This window comes from Lipotes vexillifer, unplaced genomic scaffold, assembly GCF_000442215.2.
Source record: "Lipotes vexillifer unplaced genomic scaffold, Lipotes_vexillifer_v1.1 scaffold1309, whole genome shotgun sequence".
NCBI classification, from domain to species: Eukaryota; Metazoa; Chordata; class Mammalia; order Artiodactyla; family Lipotidae; genus Lipotes; species Lipotes vexillifer.
In genome coordinates this window covers 77,941-94,406 of record NW_006777513.1, presented here as the reverse complement: position 1 = coordinate 94,406, position 16,466 = coordinate 77,941, and the positions used below count along the sequence as shown (strand labels likewise).

Genomic DNA, 16,466 nt, shown 5'->3' with positions numbered 1-16,466 from the left:
AAAAAAAAAAAAAAAAAAAAAAAAAAAAGATGTAATTGGACCTGGAAGACTGAGTTTTGGTCCCCAACTTGGAGTAGTTTGGGGCACCTGTCTAGAAACTCACTCAAGACCACCCCTGCCTATGGGCGGGGACCAGTCCCCAAGGACCTGCTTGAGCCCAGCCTGTGCTCAGGCCCACAGGAGGGGAACTGTTTGGCTGAGCCTGTGTGTCAGAGACACCCAGAGAGGAGAGGGAGGGAGGCGAGGGGGTCTGCAGCCGTGGTTCACACCCTTACACTCTACCCTTACACTCTGAAAGAAGCAGCTTTCAGAATTACTGCCTGGGTCCTCGCCAACTGCTGAGTGAATACACAAAGCCCCGGCAGCTTGGAGGGTTTACTGTGGATGGTTGGCATGAGCTGACAGGCACTCAGGGCCAGCACTGTTCCCCAGTGGAGGTGCTGAGACAGGTGGCATGGCCCTATACACATGTAACCTCCCCCCATCCCGGGAAGGCAACACCCACTCACACGTCACTCTGGGTGGTGTAGATGTGATCAAAGAGGGACTCGATGGCCATCCACTTGACTGGGATCCGACCCTAAAGAGGGTGTGAAAGAAAGGCATTAACGTAGCTCTGACATCCTGGGAACTGGCAGCGGGTGGGGGGAAGGGGGGGCCACGTCCCAGGCTCTTCCAGCTCTGAGGGGATGCTGAGTAATGACACCAGAGTGTTCCTGGGTACAGGACTGGCGCCTCGCAGGGGCCGGAGCCCCAGCCTGGCCCTCCCAGGCCTGGCTGAGACACCAGAGGGAGTCAGCTGGCCTGCCCACATCTACACAACGTGTGCCTGTCACACACCACAGCCCTGTTGAGAAGAAACCCAAGAAATTGATATTGAGCACAAGCCAGGTCCCCCTATGGCCGCTTCCCTGGCTGCTGCTGCCCAGTGGGTGGGCCAGGAACACCATGCAGCGACGTCTCCCTTGATTTCTGAGGGTGAACGAGTTTGGGAAACTGACATCCAGCATTTTCCATCTTGGGGACTTCGGATGCAAACACACACACTAAAGGCTCTTCTGAGAAGCTCTGAGGGAAGAAATCAGTGTGTGTGCCTTCGGGCTGGTTTTTACCTCTTATTTTATCCCAGGGCCCTTTCAGCATCCTCTGAAAGAGTGCCCCCTACCACAGAGGTGCTGGGGTCAGACCTAACAAATCCTTTCTAATGCAACACGAGAAATAGCTTTTCAGTACAAATAGGTCAGCCTTAAGGCAGAAATCAATTTTTTTTTTTTAAAGGCATGCATTGGACTTCAATGCAACGTTTACTATAATTCCTTTTAAAAAAGTATTCTTGGGCTTCCCTGGTGGCGCAGTGGTTAGGAATCCGCCTCCCAATGCAGGGGACATTGAGCCTGGTCCGGGAAGATCCCACATGCCGCAGTGCAATGAAGCCTGTGCGCCACAACTACTAAGCCTGCGCTCTAGAGCCCGCGAGCCACAACTACTGAGCCCACGCACCTAGAGCCCATGCTCCGCAAAAAGAGAAGCCACCGCAATGAGAAGCCCACGGGCCGCAATGAAGAGTAGTCCCCACTCGCCGCAAATAAAGCCCGCACACAGCAACGAAAACCCAGCACGGCCAAAAATAAATTAAATAAATTAGAAAAAAATGTTTCTTTAGGATTTATATTCTTAATGAAGTGTGACTGTTTCGGGGGTGTGTGTTCCTAACAACGCTGCCTACAGCCTGTGCTCTTGGGGGACGTGCTTGGCCACATTGTGCTTCTTGCTTCATGACATGGGGCTTTCCTGAGGACCTGTGTGTCAACAGGAAAGCTCTGTCCACTGCCCTCCACAGGGCAGGGAGCAGCCCCTCTCCACTTCCCCTTCAGCACTTCTGAGATGTGCTGTCACAATGGACAGCCCAGAAGAAATGAAACATCACCCTCACAGCCCCTGGCAACACCAGGTCTTCTCCTGACCCTCAGAGCAAAGCTGAGGTGTATGCCATCACTTTCTGTGTTTTTCCTTTTGAGCAGCATATGTTCTGAATGCCAGGTCAGCTGTGTGTCTTGAAGGTACCCGTGAGCTGGCCCTGTCCAGTCTGTCACAGGGAGGCTGCAGGAGAGGGGCTGAGAGGGCAACAGAACTAGAGGGTCAAGACCAGTGCCACAGAGAACTGGACCACGCCAGGGAACCAGATTTCCCGAGAAGGGGCCCTGACCACCTGTTTCAGTGACCCGGAAAAAGCTTCTGAAATCCCTACATTGCGACTCCAGACCCTGTCTCCAGCGCCTCCTGGGGCATCTTCCAAACTCTCTTAGGCAGGGGTTCCCAGGCCCTCGTCCCAGGAGAATCCCCACCTGTAAAGCGATTCATTCCCTTCTGCAAGGAATGAATAGCAAGCTTGGGTTTACTTCATTTCTCTCCTCTAAGCAAAGGACTAAAGGAAACAGTGACCTTCGCCCCGTAGAATCAAGAGGAACAACTGCAGAGAAGACGGTTGTTGCTTCTGCAGTGTTAGGTGACCTTCAAAAAGGATAGTGATCAAAAGAGAGAGAAGCTGCAAGGGTCCCCACTACTCAGCGGGCAGCTCTGCAAGACCACGTGTGGCCCTGACGAAGAGAAGGAACAGACTTGGGGCTGAGTCCTGAGCTGGGTCTCTGGGGACCCAGGCCTGGGGAAGGGTTTAGGGATGAGGGCTGGAAATTTATACTCTAAAAATCTGCTTTATCTTCTCCAGATAGAAATGTTGCCCCTGCCCTGTGGGTACCCTGACGGTCACCCACACCCAGCCCGGGAGCCCCAGGACACGGTACCTTGCTTCTCTTCACGTAGGAATCCTCTTCATACACATCTCGGGACAGACCAAAATCCGAGATCTTCATCCTGCGCCCCTCGGCCACCAGGACGTTTCTGGCTGCCAAGTCCCGGTGGACGAGCTGCAAGAGAGACAACGGCAGGGACCCCTGACACCCGGGCCCATGGCAGGCGGAGGGGAGGGCAGGGCTGGGGTGGCACACACCTTCATCTCGGCCAGGTACTGCATCCCCCGCGAGATCTGCCAGGCGAAGGAGATGAGGTCGCCCATGGTCAGGGCCCGCTCCTCCGGGTTGTCCAGGTAGCTGGAGTTGCGGCTGTCTCTGCTGCCCACGTAGCCAGGCCCCGCCTTGCGGCTCTCTCGGAGGAAGCCCCGCAGGGAGCCGTACTTGGCATACTCCACAATGAGGAGCAGCGGCCCTGGGGGCAGAGGGGGCTGTGGGCTGGCTGCCTGAAGTGCCCCGGGCAGGTGAAGTCAGGCCAGCCCTGGGCAACTGCTTCCCAGAGCATGGGCCAGGCCGCAGGGCCCCTGGGCAGGCTCTGCACCTGGGCAGACAGACCCAGCCCTGCTCTGGGGGGCAAGTGCCTGCGTTCTGGCAGCCTGAGGACTTAAGCCCCAGCTCACTCTCACATCACTGGCTCTCCGCCTTGCGGGCGCCATGCCAAAGCCAGCTGCCTGGGTGGTCGAGCGTGACCTCTTCCCTGGGTGCCCCAGGCAGGCGGTCACTGCATTCAGGACTGTCCTGGGAGGCACGCCCTGCTGCTAGGATGTCAGGCCTTTCTGCATCCTCGGTCCTGCCACAGCATGGCCTGGGGACGGCTGACAGAGGCAAGGTCTGGATCTGCCCGTGGCCACGTGCTCCCTGCTCCTGTCTGCTCCCAGCAGCTCTGGGCTGCAGTCCTGCCAGAGGCCCAGCCCTGAGTTCTGCTGGCTCTGACCAGTGTCCCTGCTGCCCTCTCCCTGTCAGCCCCGTCTCCCTCACACCCAAAACGCACACACGTGCGCACGCACACACACACACACACACACACACACACACACACACACACACGCACACACACACAGTGGGAGGTCCCTTGGGTGGCACAGCAGGTTTGGAAAACCAGCAGAGCAGGATGCTTTTATGTGAGAGATGGTGACAACACCTTTGCCACGCAGGGCTGGGGTTGGGGTCACCCGGAGCTTATGGCATGTCTGGTTCCCCGTGCCCAGGAGGTAGTGCTCGTTTCTGGAGCTGCCTGCCTTGGGGACTCTGCCTGGAGCAGGGTGCTGACAACCAGGATGTCCCCAGAGACCTCGTGGCAGCCCTGGCAGGCCCAGGGAACACACTGTGGGGAAGGCCTCACACAAGCACTCCTGCTGCACCCCTTCCGGCCCTCTCACTGACACGCAAGCTCCAGGCAGGAGCCAGAGCCAGAGACCCTGCTTCCGGTAGGAGAGAGAACAGGCGCCCAAGGAGGAAAGGATGGGGAAGGGGAAGGAGGCAGAATGGAGCGGCCCAGAGCCCCCTGGCCTGTGCCTGGTGGCTGCTCGTCCCTGGCTGGCCTTACCGTCCTGGCTGCAGGCCCCGTATAGCTTGATGACTTGCGGGTGGCTGACCTGCGTCAGGAGGTTGAACTCTGACAGCAGGTCCCGCAGCTCGCTCGCTGAGGCGTTCTCTGAAATGCACGTAAACACAGCAGGTTGCAAAGCTGTCCCTTCTGTTAGCCCCTTCTGCAGCCCTGCTGGGTCATGGCACCCACAGCGGGGGCGGGTGGCGGTCTGCACAGACCCATTATCCCCTTCAGAGACATCCTACCCAGGTTCAGATGAGGCCTGCAAGGGTCCCACTGCTTAGAGCTACTCTCAGCCCGTGGGAGGGTCAACAGCAGCCTCGTGTGCCTCTGGGGAGTAAGAACCCGAGAAGCACACTTCCACACGAGCGGATCTTTCCATGGAAAGCCTCCCAGGGCTGGGCTGTGCGCACAAATGGCATTATTTCCCTGCAATCACCATCTCTCAAAGACAGTGGTGCACAGAGACCCCCTCGTTAACCCTTCTGGGAAGGTAAAGGGACTCCCTGTTGTCCCCAAACACCTGCTGACCAAGCGCTCAACAGTGGCGGGTGAGGCCCTGCAGAAAGGTGAAGACCGCCAGACATCACAGAAGTCCTCCAGCCACGCTGAGCACGTGTGTCCCAAGGGTGGACAGAGCATGCTCGGGCTGCCACCAGAAGCTTGGGTGTGGAGGTATTCTGAGACAAAAGCTGTGGCTACACAGTCCTCCTGGGTCAGGGTCCCACAGCCCAGTGCCCAGCTGTGTCACCTCCTCTGGGTGCAGACTTGTCTGGAGATGAGAAGACAGCTGGGAGATGGGGCACTGGGACTCTCTGGACCACATGTGGGTGACCCAGGGCCAGTCTCACTGTGCCCCTCAGGGCCTGGGATCTCATGGGCAAGGGGCGACCCCAGTCTGAGGGCCTGGGCAAGTATCCAGAAGCACTGTGCACTGCGTGGCCCCCTGACTGCTGACCCCACGTGTGCATCAGCCGACTGTGTCCACTGCTCGGCCGCTGGGCCCTCAGACAGTCCACTTGGGCCAGAGCCCGGCTGTGCCTAGTCTCTGCTGAGAAACTCCAGTGAGGATGCCTAGCTTGCGGCAAGCCTGGGGCAGGGCAGACCCGCTGAGGACCAGTGGGGATTGGGCAAGGCAGGGCCCTAGGGGGCAGGGACTGGTCCTTAACAGGTGGTCTCTTCACCAGGACTCTGGTGGATGCTTGGCTGAGAGAAGTGAATGCAGTGGACTGGGTTGGGGAGAGCTGTCAGTCCAAAACCAAAAGGGCTTTTAATTTAAACTCAGATCTTTACCCAACACTGGTACCACTGGTAGCACCACTCCAGAACCTTCCAAGGGAGGAACGTCCTCACCCTGCTTCTCCAGGGACCATGCCAGCCCACATCATCCATGGTAGCGATCCCCAGACTGCAGCCACTCAGGAAGAGCAACAGGGGGGCCTCTTCAGGAGGCAGCAGGCCAGCTGCCAGAACCCTGGCTGTCGCGTGGCTTCATCCACCCCTTGGGGCGCCCGCAGGTGTGCGTGGCAGAACCATCATTGTGTACTGCCTGGACAGATACCTTTCAGCATCTTTACAGCCACAGTCGTGTACCCCGCTTTGCCTTTCAGCCGGAAGGCCGTTGCCTTGACCACTTTTCCAAATTCTCCTTCTCCCAGAGTTTTTCCAAGAACCAAGTTCTTGCGAGGGAATTCCCACTTTGGATCCTCCTATGTTGAGTGTGAAGGAAGGGAGACAAGAAGAGAGGGAAGAAAGGTGGTGAGAAAAGGAAGAAGGCAAGACCTGGTGGACGAGCTCCAGTGTGCAGACAACTGACTGTCCCCTGAACCAGCCCGTGACAGTCACCATGTGCAAGGGCAGGACCCACAGCCAGGCCCTGAGGTGCCGTGACATGATGTGTCTCCCCCGTGGGAAGGCAGGTGTTGCCACAAACCAGCCTGGACTCTGTATGTCCGTACCCTTGCTGGCCCCTGTCTACTGAAGATGCCCTGTGCCACCCCAGGCCCGTGTCCTTGTCTGTCCAATGAGGGATTCAGGGCTTACTCAGCACCCACAGGTGCTCACAGGGGAGCATGGCCTCTTCCCTGGGAGTCAGGCCCAAGCTGCTCAGCACCATCTCCGCTTTGGACACCAGGCCACAAGGCACGGACTGGCCAGCAGCCCAGATCTTCAGGTGCCCTTTCCAGAGACCCCCCCCCCCAGGACTCCCAAGAGAACCGAACTGGCACCAGTGGCCCAAGTTGCCTACCAGCCCAGGACCCCTGGCTACTGGTGGGAGTGTCAAGGACACCTTCCCTGTGTGGCAGCCCCTGGAAAGGTGCCACTATGTTCCTCGGGAACCTCCACCCCAACGCGTGGAAGAGCCTGCTCCTCCCATAGGCCCAGTCATTACCCTGGACCTGCACCCCCCTGCCTTCCCACTGAAGTCCCATCCACATACCGTGCCCACTCAAGACCACACCAGGGCAGCTTCCCAGACCCCCAGCTTGGCTCATGTACTTGAATTCTGGGGATGCTGAATCCAGTCTGGAACCTGCCTTCCTGTGCCAGCACTGGGCATCCTTTACCCCAAGCCTCGCTGCAATTAGCTGGCGAGTGGGTGTGGCTTCAGGTGCTGTTTACGCTGTGCCCTGCCAGGCTCGCCTAACACACGGAGATGACACCACTGGGGACGCAATGCCCCCCAGTGAACAGAGCCTTGTGTTCTGACATCTGGGAGCAAGGCAGCCTCCTCTCAGCACCATGGCCAGGGGCGCCTTTCAGCCAGTTCCCGGGCGCCCTGGTATCTCAGGTTCCCCAAGAACCCATAGTCAGGGTCAGTGTTGACAACACGGTCACCACCGCCCTGGTGCCCACACTGCACTGGATAACAGTTTACTGCTCACAGAGACTGCGCTAAGGTGGAGATCACTTATTTGATCCTCTTAAAAATGTTAAAAACCATTCCCCCCACTTTACATGAGACAAAACAAAGGCCAAAAGATTGCGTAGCACATCGAAGACCTTGGAGCTGGTCAGCGGGGCCCCCGGACCTCGGGCCCGGCTCTGAGTTGCTCTGGGCTCTGGGCTGGAGGCAACGCGGGCCGAGGGTGGTTTTTGCGGAGGAGTTCCCCCTGAGCACACACCTACCAGCACCACTCTCACCGTGCGCCTCAGCCCCAAACTGCCAGGGCATTTAAAGGAATCAAACGGCTCGTCCCACACGCCTGCTGTGGAGGCTGAGATGCTGCTGGGGCTGGAGAACCCCACCTGTGGAGCGATGGGAACTAGGGAAGTCAGGAGGGAGGCCTCTGTGGCCACCACGTCAGGGAATAGCCCTCACGGCCCAGACCCTCACCGAGGGGCCAGCACCCTTTGGGTGGCACCTCCTATGAACCCTGGCTACCTCCTACTCTGGGCTGCAGACTGTGGCCCCCGGGTGCCGAGCTTCCTGCATAGGGCGCAACGCTCCCTACCCAGCCTCGTGGGGGGAACTTCTGTTCCCACGCACCCTCGGCTCTGGCCACCTCTCTCAGCCCCTCCCAGCACCCGGCTGCCAGCAACTTGGGCGCTCCCAGCAAGCACGCTAAGGGCACGGCAGGCAGAGGAGTGGCCTGGCCAGGTCGGGGTGATGTCTGACGCGCGCACACTGACCGCAGGCCCAGGCCCTGCCATGCAGGAGGGGCTCGGGAAGCCTGCTGGCTCTGGATGGCACTCTTCATCAGCCGGCCAGCCACGGGCCCGGGCCTGGCTCCCCCGCAGGTGCCCTAGAGGCCCCTCAGTGCCCCCTCCCTCGGGGCCAGAGACAGACTCCCCTCTCTGCTGCTGCCACCCTGACCAAGCCCCCGCCTGCCAACCTCTCTCGCCGGGATAGGGACAGTGCCTCATCGTGGGGCTCCCACCCCACAGACTCCCAACAGAGCGGCCTGCGGAAATGAAGGCAGAACATGGGCCCCGCCCCCAGGGGTCCCACCCTCTGAGGATAAAATCCACGGTCCTCCTCAGCGCCTCCCCCAAGCCTTCCTCCTCCCAGCGCTTGGGGCATCTGCAGGATAGCTCCCAGGTCAGGTTCAGCACGGCCCACCCTCCCCGTATCCTAAGGGCCCAGATCTCAGTCCATGTAAGTCAGTACCCATCGTTGTCCACCCTGCCCCACGCTCTCCGCCCCTGCCTGGAAGGCCGCTCAGTGAAGACAGGGGGCTGCTGGAATGCTCAGGGTGTCCTCCCAGTGGGTGAGAACGCATTAGCCCCAGGTGACCCGTCCCCTCCTCCCCTCCCAGCTGCCCAAGCCCAGAGGCCGGCGCGACCTGCAGGCCCCCTCCCCGGCCCCCGGGGGCAGCTGCCTCCCCAGCCCCGAGGCCACACGGGGAACCTCACCGGGATCTTGAAGGCATCCACAGAGACCTGGTTCTCCACGGAGTCCAGAGAGGGCCGGCGGGCGCCAGATGAGGAGTAGCTGGCCGGAAAGGCCTGGGCAGGCCGGCGGAAGGTCATCTCAGCTGAGGCGATGGGCGGCTTGTGGGCGTGCCTGTGGTAGCGGTGGATGCAGAAGGTGGACAGCAGCACGGACACGATGAAGGAGAGGAGCACGGCTGCCGCGATCACCGTGCGGCAAAGCTCGTCGCACAGCGGGCCTGCAGGCAGCGGGGGCGGGCTGTGAGAGATGACACCCCGGGAGGGGGACCCCGGATGCCCTCAGGAGCTGGTACAGAGCAGCTCCCCAGCCCGCCATGCCCAGGACAGCCGGCAAGTGTCTGCTGTGACCAGCTTTGAGCATCCTGGAGAGCGCTGCAGGTGTGAAGGTCTGACAGTAATTGCCAACCCTCCAATGGAAGCGGCCCACAGCAGGAACTGTTCTGCACGTTTTTGTCATTGGAGACTGTTACCCCCCTTTTACAGAAGGAATGAGAGTTTAGAAGCAGCCTGCCTAAGGTCACACAACGGACGTCACGCACACCTGCACCCACCCACCCTACAACGCTGCACTGAAGCCAGAGGCCCAGGGACGCCGGTGGGGAAGTGCAGCTCTTCCCCTGTGTTCCTGATGTCTTTTGTATTTTCTTTATAGTCAGTATAAAGGAGGGAGGAAAGAAAAGTGGCCCAGGACCTAGAGCTGTGCAATAACAACCCAAATACCAGAAAAGCATCCCTGGGCTCAGCACGTCCGCATGTGCTCAGTGGGGCACCTGCTGTCCCAGAAGAAGCACCTAGAGGCTCTGGCTAGGAGGATGGCGACCCATTTGGCCAATGCCGTGGGCCCAGCAAAGGCCCTGCACAGGGACAGTCCGAGCAGGCGCTGAGTTATCTGGTGAAAGAAATAATTTTCCAGCCCAACCCTTACCACAGAACTTCGGGCCAGGGAGTCCCCTAGTGATTCAGGGGTTAGGGATCTGTGCTTTCACTGCCAAGGGCATGGGTTCTATAATCCCTGGCTGGAAATGGAAGCAACCTAAGTGTCCATTGACAGATGAATGGATAAAGACAATGTGGCACATATATACCGTGGAATATTACTCAGCCATAAAAAGAAACGATATTGAGTTATTTGTAGTGAGGTGGACGGACCTAGAGTCTGACATACAGAGTAAAGTTAAGTCAGAAAAAGAAAAACAAATACCATATGCTAACACACATATATGGAATCTAAAAAAAAACAAACAAAAAAAGGTTCTGAAGAACCTAGGGGCAGGAGAGGAATGAAGACACAGACGTAGAGAATGGACTTGAGGACACGGGGAGGGGGAAGGGTAAGCTGTGACAAAGTGAGAGAGTGGCATGGACATATATACGCTACCAAACGTAAAACAGATAGCTAGTGGGAAGCAGCCGCATAGCACGGGGAGATCAGCTCGGTGCTTTGTGACCACCTAGAGGGGTGGGATAGGGAGGGTGGGAGGGAGACGCAAGAGGGAGGGGATATGGGGATACATGTATAGCTGATTCACCTTGTTATAAAGCAGAAATTAACACACCATTGTAAAGCAATTATACTCCAATAAAGACGTTAAAACAAAAAAAATCCCTGGCTGGGGAACTAAGATCCCGCAAGCTGCATGGCACACCAATAAAACCCCAAAACACCACCAAACTTCAGGCCAGAAGGCAGTCTTAGAGGCCCTGACCCAGCTCCCTGTCTGCACAGATGGGGGAACCAAGACCCCGAGGGAAGGAAAAAGGTCTCCCGGGTTTCCGCGCCTTCCTGCAATTTCCTGCCTCGCTCCTTGGGGCTCAGGGAGGTGTGGGGATCCCTGCCCGCGCGGCCCCAGCCAGCTCACCTCGGCTGTCTTCCGGCTCGCAGAAGCACTTTTTCTCCTCCGGGAAGCAGTTGCAGATACCGAAGCCGGCTTTAATCCCCCGGCGCTCCCCAGGCTCGTGCCCACCAATGATGCTGCCGCCCCCTGATGACGGACACAACTCACTCAGCAGCGCACTCGGCCTCGGGGGGACCTGACCAGCCAGACCACCCAGACAGGAGCGTGAGAGGCCCCTCCCCACCTGATGGCAGCACTCTCAGGCCCAGGGAGCGCAGTGAGCTCCGAAGTCTGTGTCACTCAGGCAGGAGTCTCAGCACGACAGGCCCCCGAACCAGTCCCCTGGCCACAGCGGGCGAGAGGAGGAACCCACAGGCTGCCCAGGGCCCTTGCTGAGGTCCACACATGGATACTTTTCAGAAGCAGAGCATGGGCAGCAGGGGCAGCCTGGAGCCAGCGGAAAGGGGGACAGAGCGCCGCACCCCCGTGAGTCGGCCAGGGCAACACTGGAGAGGGTGGGTCAGGCCAGCAGGCGCTAGTCTTGGGGTAGGAGAGCCCTTTGTTCAAATGAAATGTTAGAAAAAGGCTCAGCACACGCAACCCAGGAAGTTGGCTGGCCTGGCTGAAGTGCAGGTGGGGGTCCGAGCCCCTTCAGCTTGCTACCTACGCCCCCTTCCCAGGCCCTGCCCTTGCTCAGGTACACGCGCAGGCTCGGTGCTTACGGAGGCAGTCCTGGGGGCAGATGTTGGCATCTCTGCTTTCCACGGCGTCACAGTGGCCGTCGGGGCAGGTCTTGATGCTGGGGGAGCAGGTGGAGAAGTTCCTGGTGATCCCTATGGCACACAGCAGGCAGTTACTACCATGAGGGAACACCCGTCCTGGTCAGACTGCCAGAGCCAGGAGGGCCACACCCCAGGGCCTCCCAGGCCAAGCCTGCACTGCCCCCCGCAAGGAGAAGCAAACCAAGGCCTGAGCCGAGAAAAACCACACGTGGAGCCCATCCCTGGGGAGAGCTTGGGGGTGCAGGGTGTACAGGGCAGCCCGGGCAGTGAGGGCTGGAGGAGCTGGGCAGTCCCAGGGCTGTGCCCGGGCTCACATCAAGGAGGCCAGAAGAGACCAGACAAGGCTGGGACCCTCTCAAGGCGGTACCCTCACACCGGTGGGTGAGGCTTGGAGCCAGCAGTGGGCTAAGCCCAAGGATGTGCAGGCCCCTCCTGCTTGGGGCCACGCTCCCTGGGCTGGGATCTCCCAGGTAGAGCTTCTCTGAAGATTGTTTTGGATATTTTGAATTTTTTTTTTTAAGGTTTGTGTTTTTATGAACTAAAGCCAACTATGAATGATGTGCACAGTGTAACCTACCTTATACTCATCCACCTTTTGGACCTTTGAAAAGGGTCTGTGAACTATGTGTCTAAAAGCAGTGGGTGAGGGCTTCCCTGGTGGCGCAGTGGTTAAGAATCCACCTACCAGTGCAGGGGACATGGGTTCGAGCCCTGGTCCGGGAAGATCCCACATGCCGCAGAACAACTAAGCCCGTGCGCCGTGACTACTGAGCCTGCGCTCTAGAGCCCATGAGCCACAACTACTGAGCCCATGTGCCACAACTATTGATGCCTGCGCACCTAGAGCCCATGCTCCGCAACAAGAGAAGCCACCGCAGTGAGAAGCCCGCATACCACAACAAAGAGTAGCCCCCGCTCGCCACAACTAGAGAAAAGCCCGTGCACAGCAACGAAGACCCAATGCAGCCAAAAATAAATAAATAAAATAAAATAAATTTATAAGAAATAAAAAAAAATAAAAGCAGTGGGTGAATGGGGGAAGGTTAGGGGGAGGGATAGTTAGGGAGTTTGGGATTGACATGTACACTCTGCTATATTTTAAATGGATAACCAACAAGGACCTACTGTAGAGCACAGGGAACTCTGCTCAATGTTACCTACAACCTAATGGAGAAAAGAATTTGGAAAAGAATAGATACGTGTATGTGTATAACTGACTCACTATGCTGTGCACCTGAAACTAACACAACGTCGTTATTCAACTATGCTCCAATATAAAATAAAAAGTTAAAAAAAATAAAAGCATTGGGTGAATATATTCACAACTGTACATGTAATTTATGTGTATATGGGTGGAGAAATGAAGACACAGATGCCAATTCACATCTAGTTTATGGACAAACATATGTACAGAAATTTAGAATAAAATAAAAAGCAAACACGCACATCCCAACTTTGGCCCAGACCCTCCCAAGCCCAGAGCGAGTCCAGCCTCAGGCACCTGTGATCCCACGGTGATAAACAGCCCCAATGTCCTCATGCCACCCTGCACTCATGTCCACCCTCTCCTGGCATCAGGAGTCACACAGCAGGGGACAAGGCGCTGGGGAAGAGACTCAGAGTGGGCGGGGCTGGAGAGCATCCCAGAGGCTGGCAGGGCCCACACAGACGCCCTCTCCACTCAGCCGTCATCAGCCTCCCGAACACCCGGCTCTGCACGGGGCCTACCTTTGCCGTCTCCCTGTCTCCACTCGCACCTGCCCGTCGGAGAGCCCAGGCCGCCGCATTCCTCACACTCGGGCCGCCTCTTGCTGACCGCGCAGGACAGGGGGCAGCCTGGCTCCTCTGCCACATCTGGGGGTGGCAGAAAGCAAGTCACAGGGGGCCAGCCTGGGCCCTGCAGCACTGGCTTAGCTGTCCCCACGGGTTGAGCCCAGAGGGGAGGCGGTAACTAAGCACCGGGGCGCAGGGCAGTGAGGGGGCTGCTGAGGAAGTGGTGGTACCACAGTCACAAAGCGGGGACAGCTACTGGGCTAAGTATGGAGGGAGGGTGTGAGGTGGCCAGACTCGGCCAGCGGCACACAGGACACCCAGCTAAACCTGACCTTCAGATAACGGTGAACACCTGCTTTGTGTAAATACGTCCCTAATATCACGGTGACACGCTTGCAAGTTTGTCCTCCAAGAGACACTGCAAAAGTTGCACGAGATGTACTTACACCAAAAAACTTGCTTGTTGTTTACCTGAAATTCACGTTTAACCAGGGGCCTCTATTGTATCTGGCAGCCCTAAAGCAGGTGCATAGGTAGGACACACTGACAGAGGTGAGGGGCAGCAGTGACCGTCCTCAACGCCGTCACTCTGGCCAAACTTCTTCACACTTTCCCCCGGTCGTCCCTCCAGCTTGGCTGCGCAGTGTGCACCGTATTCTCATCGTACACGGGAGAAGGCTCAGGCTCAGGGGACCACCAGTTAGTGAGGGGGAGCGGGACTGGGGCCCTTCTGTGGGAGAAGCCCGACCCTCCCCACAGCCCTGGCACTCACATGTCCCCTCCAGTGTGACGAGCAATGGGGCCTGGGCTTGCCGGCGGGTTGGCCGTTCGACGGCCACCACCGTGTACTGGAGTTGGGCACACTCGGGCCGCTGCAGGGCCTCCGTGTCGTTCACGAACAGGGTCCCCGTGGTGTCCTCGGCCGAGGTGACCATCCCCAGGGCGCTGCAGTTGGCGCTGGAGAGCTGCAGCTTGTACTGCACGTGGATGCCACTGAACTCCTGGCAGTTTTCCACACAGACTTTCCCAATCTAGGCATGGGACACAGGGAATCCTTAGCTGGGTGGCTGGACCACCTGTGATGGTGGCTGGAGGGGCTCCCTGGCAGCCTGAGACCCAGGACAGTTTCCTGCTCAGCCCAGGACGGTAGCTCCCCATCTCCCCATCCTGCACGCCCCCGGAACCTGCAGACCATCCACCTGCCTGGTCCTGCCCTGCCCAGACCATGGGACCACCATCCATACCTGCCCCTCAGAGCCGGAGGCGAAGGAACACGGGGCACTGGGGTTTGGTTTGGGGGCTGGCCCTCCAGGGAGGTGCTGCTGGCCTGCCCAGCTCATCCCTCACTTGCCCACTCATTCAGGCACAAAGGCAGCCTGTATGCCTCCTACACACCTCCCTCTCTTCTGGCCAGGTCAATTTTGCCCTGGGGACCACCAGTTCCTACCTGGGGTGGTCCACGGCCGAGCGACAGGTCGCTCGCCTGGTTAGTCAGAGCACGGCACCCGGGCCACGATTCATGCAGCATGGCTGTCTGCCCCACATGGGACCCAGGGGGCCTTCCTGGGACTTGGGCTGGAACCCCTGGGAGAGAAGGGATGCTTCTCCCAGGGATGCCAGGCTGGCAGCTGTGGTCACTGGGGCCCGGAGCTGGTCAGTTGAACTCTCCTTTTCACCCCCTCAGCCACTCGAGTTACCGTAAGGGTTGCGGTGGCTTGAGATCAGAAGCTCCGACTAGTCAAGGCTGAGGGCTGGGGGCCTGGTGGGGGGAGCGGGGATAGGGCCCTGCCTGCAGCCACACACCATGCCCTTGCTCAGCCCGACTCAGGCCCAGGGCAGAGCCAGGCTCCTCCAAGCCCATGCCACACACCACAATAAAACCACCTGCTGGGCTCCAAGCACTTCCCTGTACAAACCGGGCTGACTTCCACTCTCTCCAATGACCCTCAAAATTGCCCAAGGTCATCATCCTCAATTTACGATCATAAAAACTGGGGAGCCGGTGAGAGACCACAGTGAGTCTGAGGCTGCACTGGAACTCGGGTCCCTGTGCCCTCCTGAGTTTGCTGGAGCACAGGTGACCCACCTCCAGCAATGTCTGCTCCAGCTCAGACCCCCAGACATCCCTCAGACCTCTCTGCTTTGTCACCTCCCACCACCCTTGACCCCTGCCTCCAGGAAAGGCCCGAGGTTGGGTGGCAGGTTGGGGAGCCTGGATGTGTCCAAGGGTGGGGTTCTTCATTTGCTGGCCCCGGGTGGCTGCCAGGAGGTAAGGGAACCAACCACAGAAACTGACAAAACCACCAGAAAATAGGAGATGGCCCTAAACGGGTTGTTCTAAAGAGGATGTGGCCACAGCTGCCCCACTAGGAGAATGCAGTACGTTAAGTCATACACTTGCTGTAACCACAAGAGAACTTTAAAAAGCGCTTAAGAGACACATTCTTGGAAGAACTGCACCAAAACGTTACACACTGGCTAATATGAGAAAAAGAGATCACTCCTGTCTATCCCTTATCTCCTTTGACGAATACTTATTACTTTTATTTTTTCCATTTCTAATCGTTATTTTCCAATGACAAATGCAAAATAAGCTCTGGTAAACATACTTGCAAAAAAGTGGAAAGTAGAAGCGCTCCCTATCTTTCCCTGAAAAGGGCACCACCGTTCATTGCTGCCTGCATTTGCACACTTGCAAACTGCCAGCAATGAGGACTTCGTTTTGAACCTAGGGAGCCACCTGAGACCAACACTTACACAAACCACTTTTTCACTTAATTCACCAGGAACGTCTTTCCAAGTCTGCAGGCATAGATTTACCTGGCGCTGCTCTTTCACGAGTACAAAATGTTTTAAAGATGCCAAGAAAGGAAACGGCAAAGAGGGGCCCACAAAGCCTACGAGCCCTGTTCATGACTCTTCCATGGCCCCAGCCCCCCTGGCCCCGTGCCTGCAGCTCCCTGGGGCCACTCCGTGTACTACTTAGCTCAGGGAGGGGGTGTCACCCACCCCCGAGCCCTGCTTGAAATCTGCTCAACGGAGCACCCCACCCTGGGGGTCTCCTGCCCCTCCACACCCCTCCCCAGGCAGGCAGCAGCAGGCTGGGGGCTCACCTGGGCGAAGCGGCGGGCCCGCCTGCTCGCGGCAAAGGAGTAGGTGCTGGGCAGGCGCAGGCTGACAGGCAGCACGGACACGTTGAAGTGGAGAAGGATGACGCCCTCCCCCGGGCCCTGGAAGTCCGAGTCGTTGACCAGCACGGCCAGCTGCACGGCCCGGCTCTCCGAGATGGGGAGGCTCCGGTTGAGAACCAGCCCTGCGGGGGGGG

The 16,466-nt window shown here is 58.1% G+C and overlaps 1 protein-coding gene across 1 annotated transcript in view; it reads right to left on the bottom strand.

Annotated features, from left to right (window-relative positions):
• RET (ret proto-oncogene) overlaps positions 1-16,466 on the bottom strand; it is a 29,099-nt gene that overhangs the window by 4,688 nt on the left and 7,945 nt on the right. The window contains exons 5-15 of the mRNA XM_007451156.1: positions 16,255-16,454; positions 13,914-14,172; positions 13,097-13,222; positions 11,309-11,419; positions 10,611-10,733; positions 8,713-8,969; positions 5,918-6,065; positions 4,354-4,461; positions 3,008-3,222; positions 2,802-2,924; positions 510-580 (exon numbers count right to left, since the gene is read on the bottom strand). Coding sequence (XP_007451218.1) covers positions 510-580; positions 2,802-2,924; positions 3,008-3,222; positions 4,354-4,461; positions 5,918-6,065; positions 8,713-8,969; positions 10,611-10,733; positions 11,309-11,419; positions 13,097-13,222; positions 13,914-14,172; positions 16,255-16,454 — 1,741 coding nt within the window. The remainder of the gene's footprint in view (positions 1-509; positions 581-2,801; positions 2,925-3,007; positions 3,223-4,353; positions 4,462-5,917; positions 6,066-8,712; positions 8,970-10,610; positions 10,734-11,308; positions 11,420-13,096; positions 13,223-13,913; positions 14,173-16,254; positions 16,455-16,466) is intronic.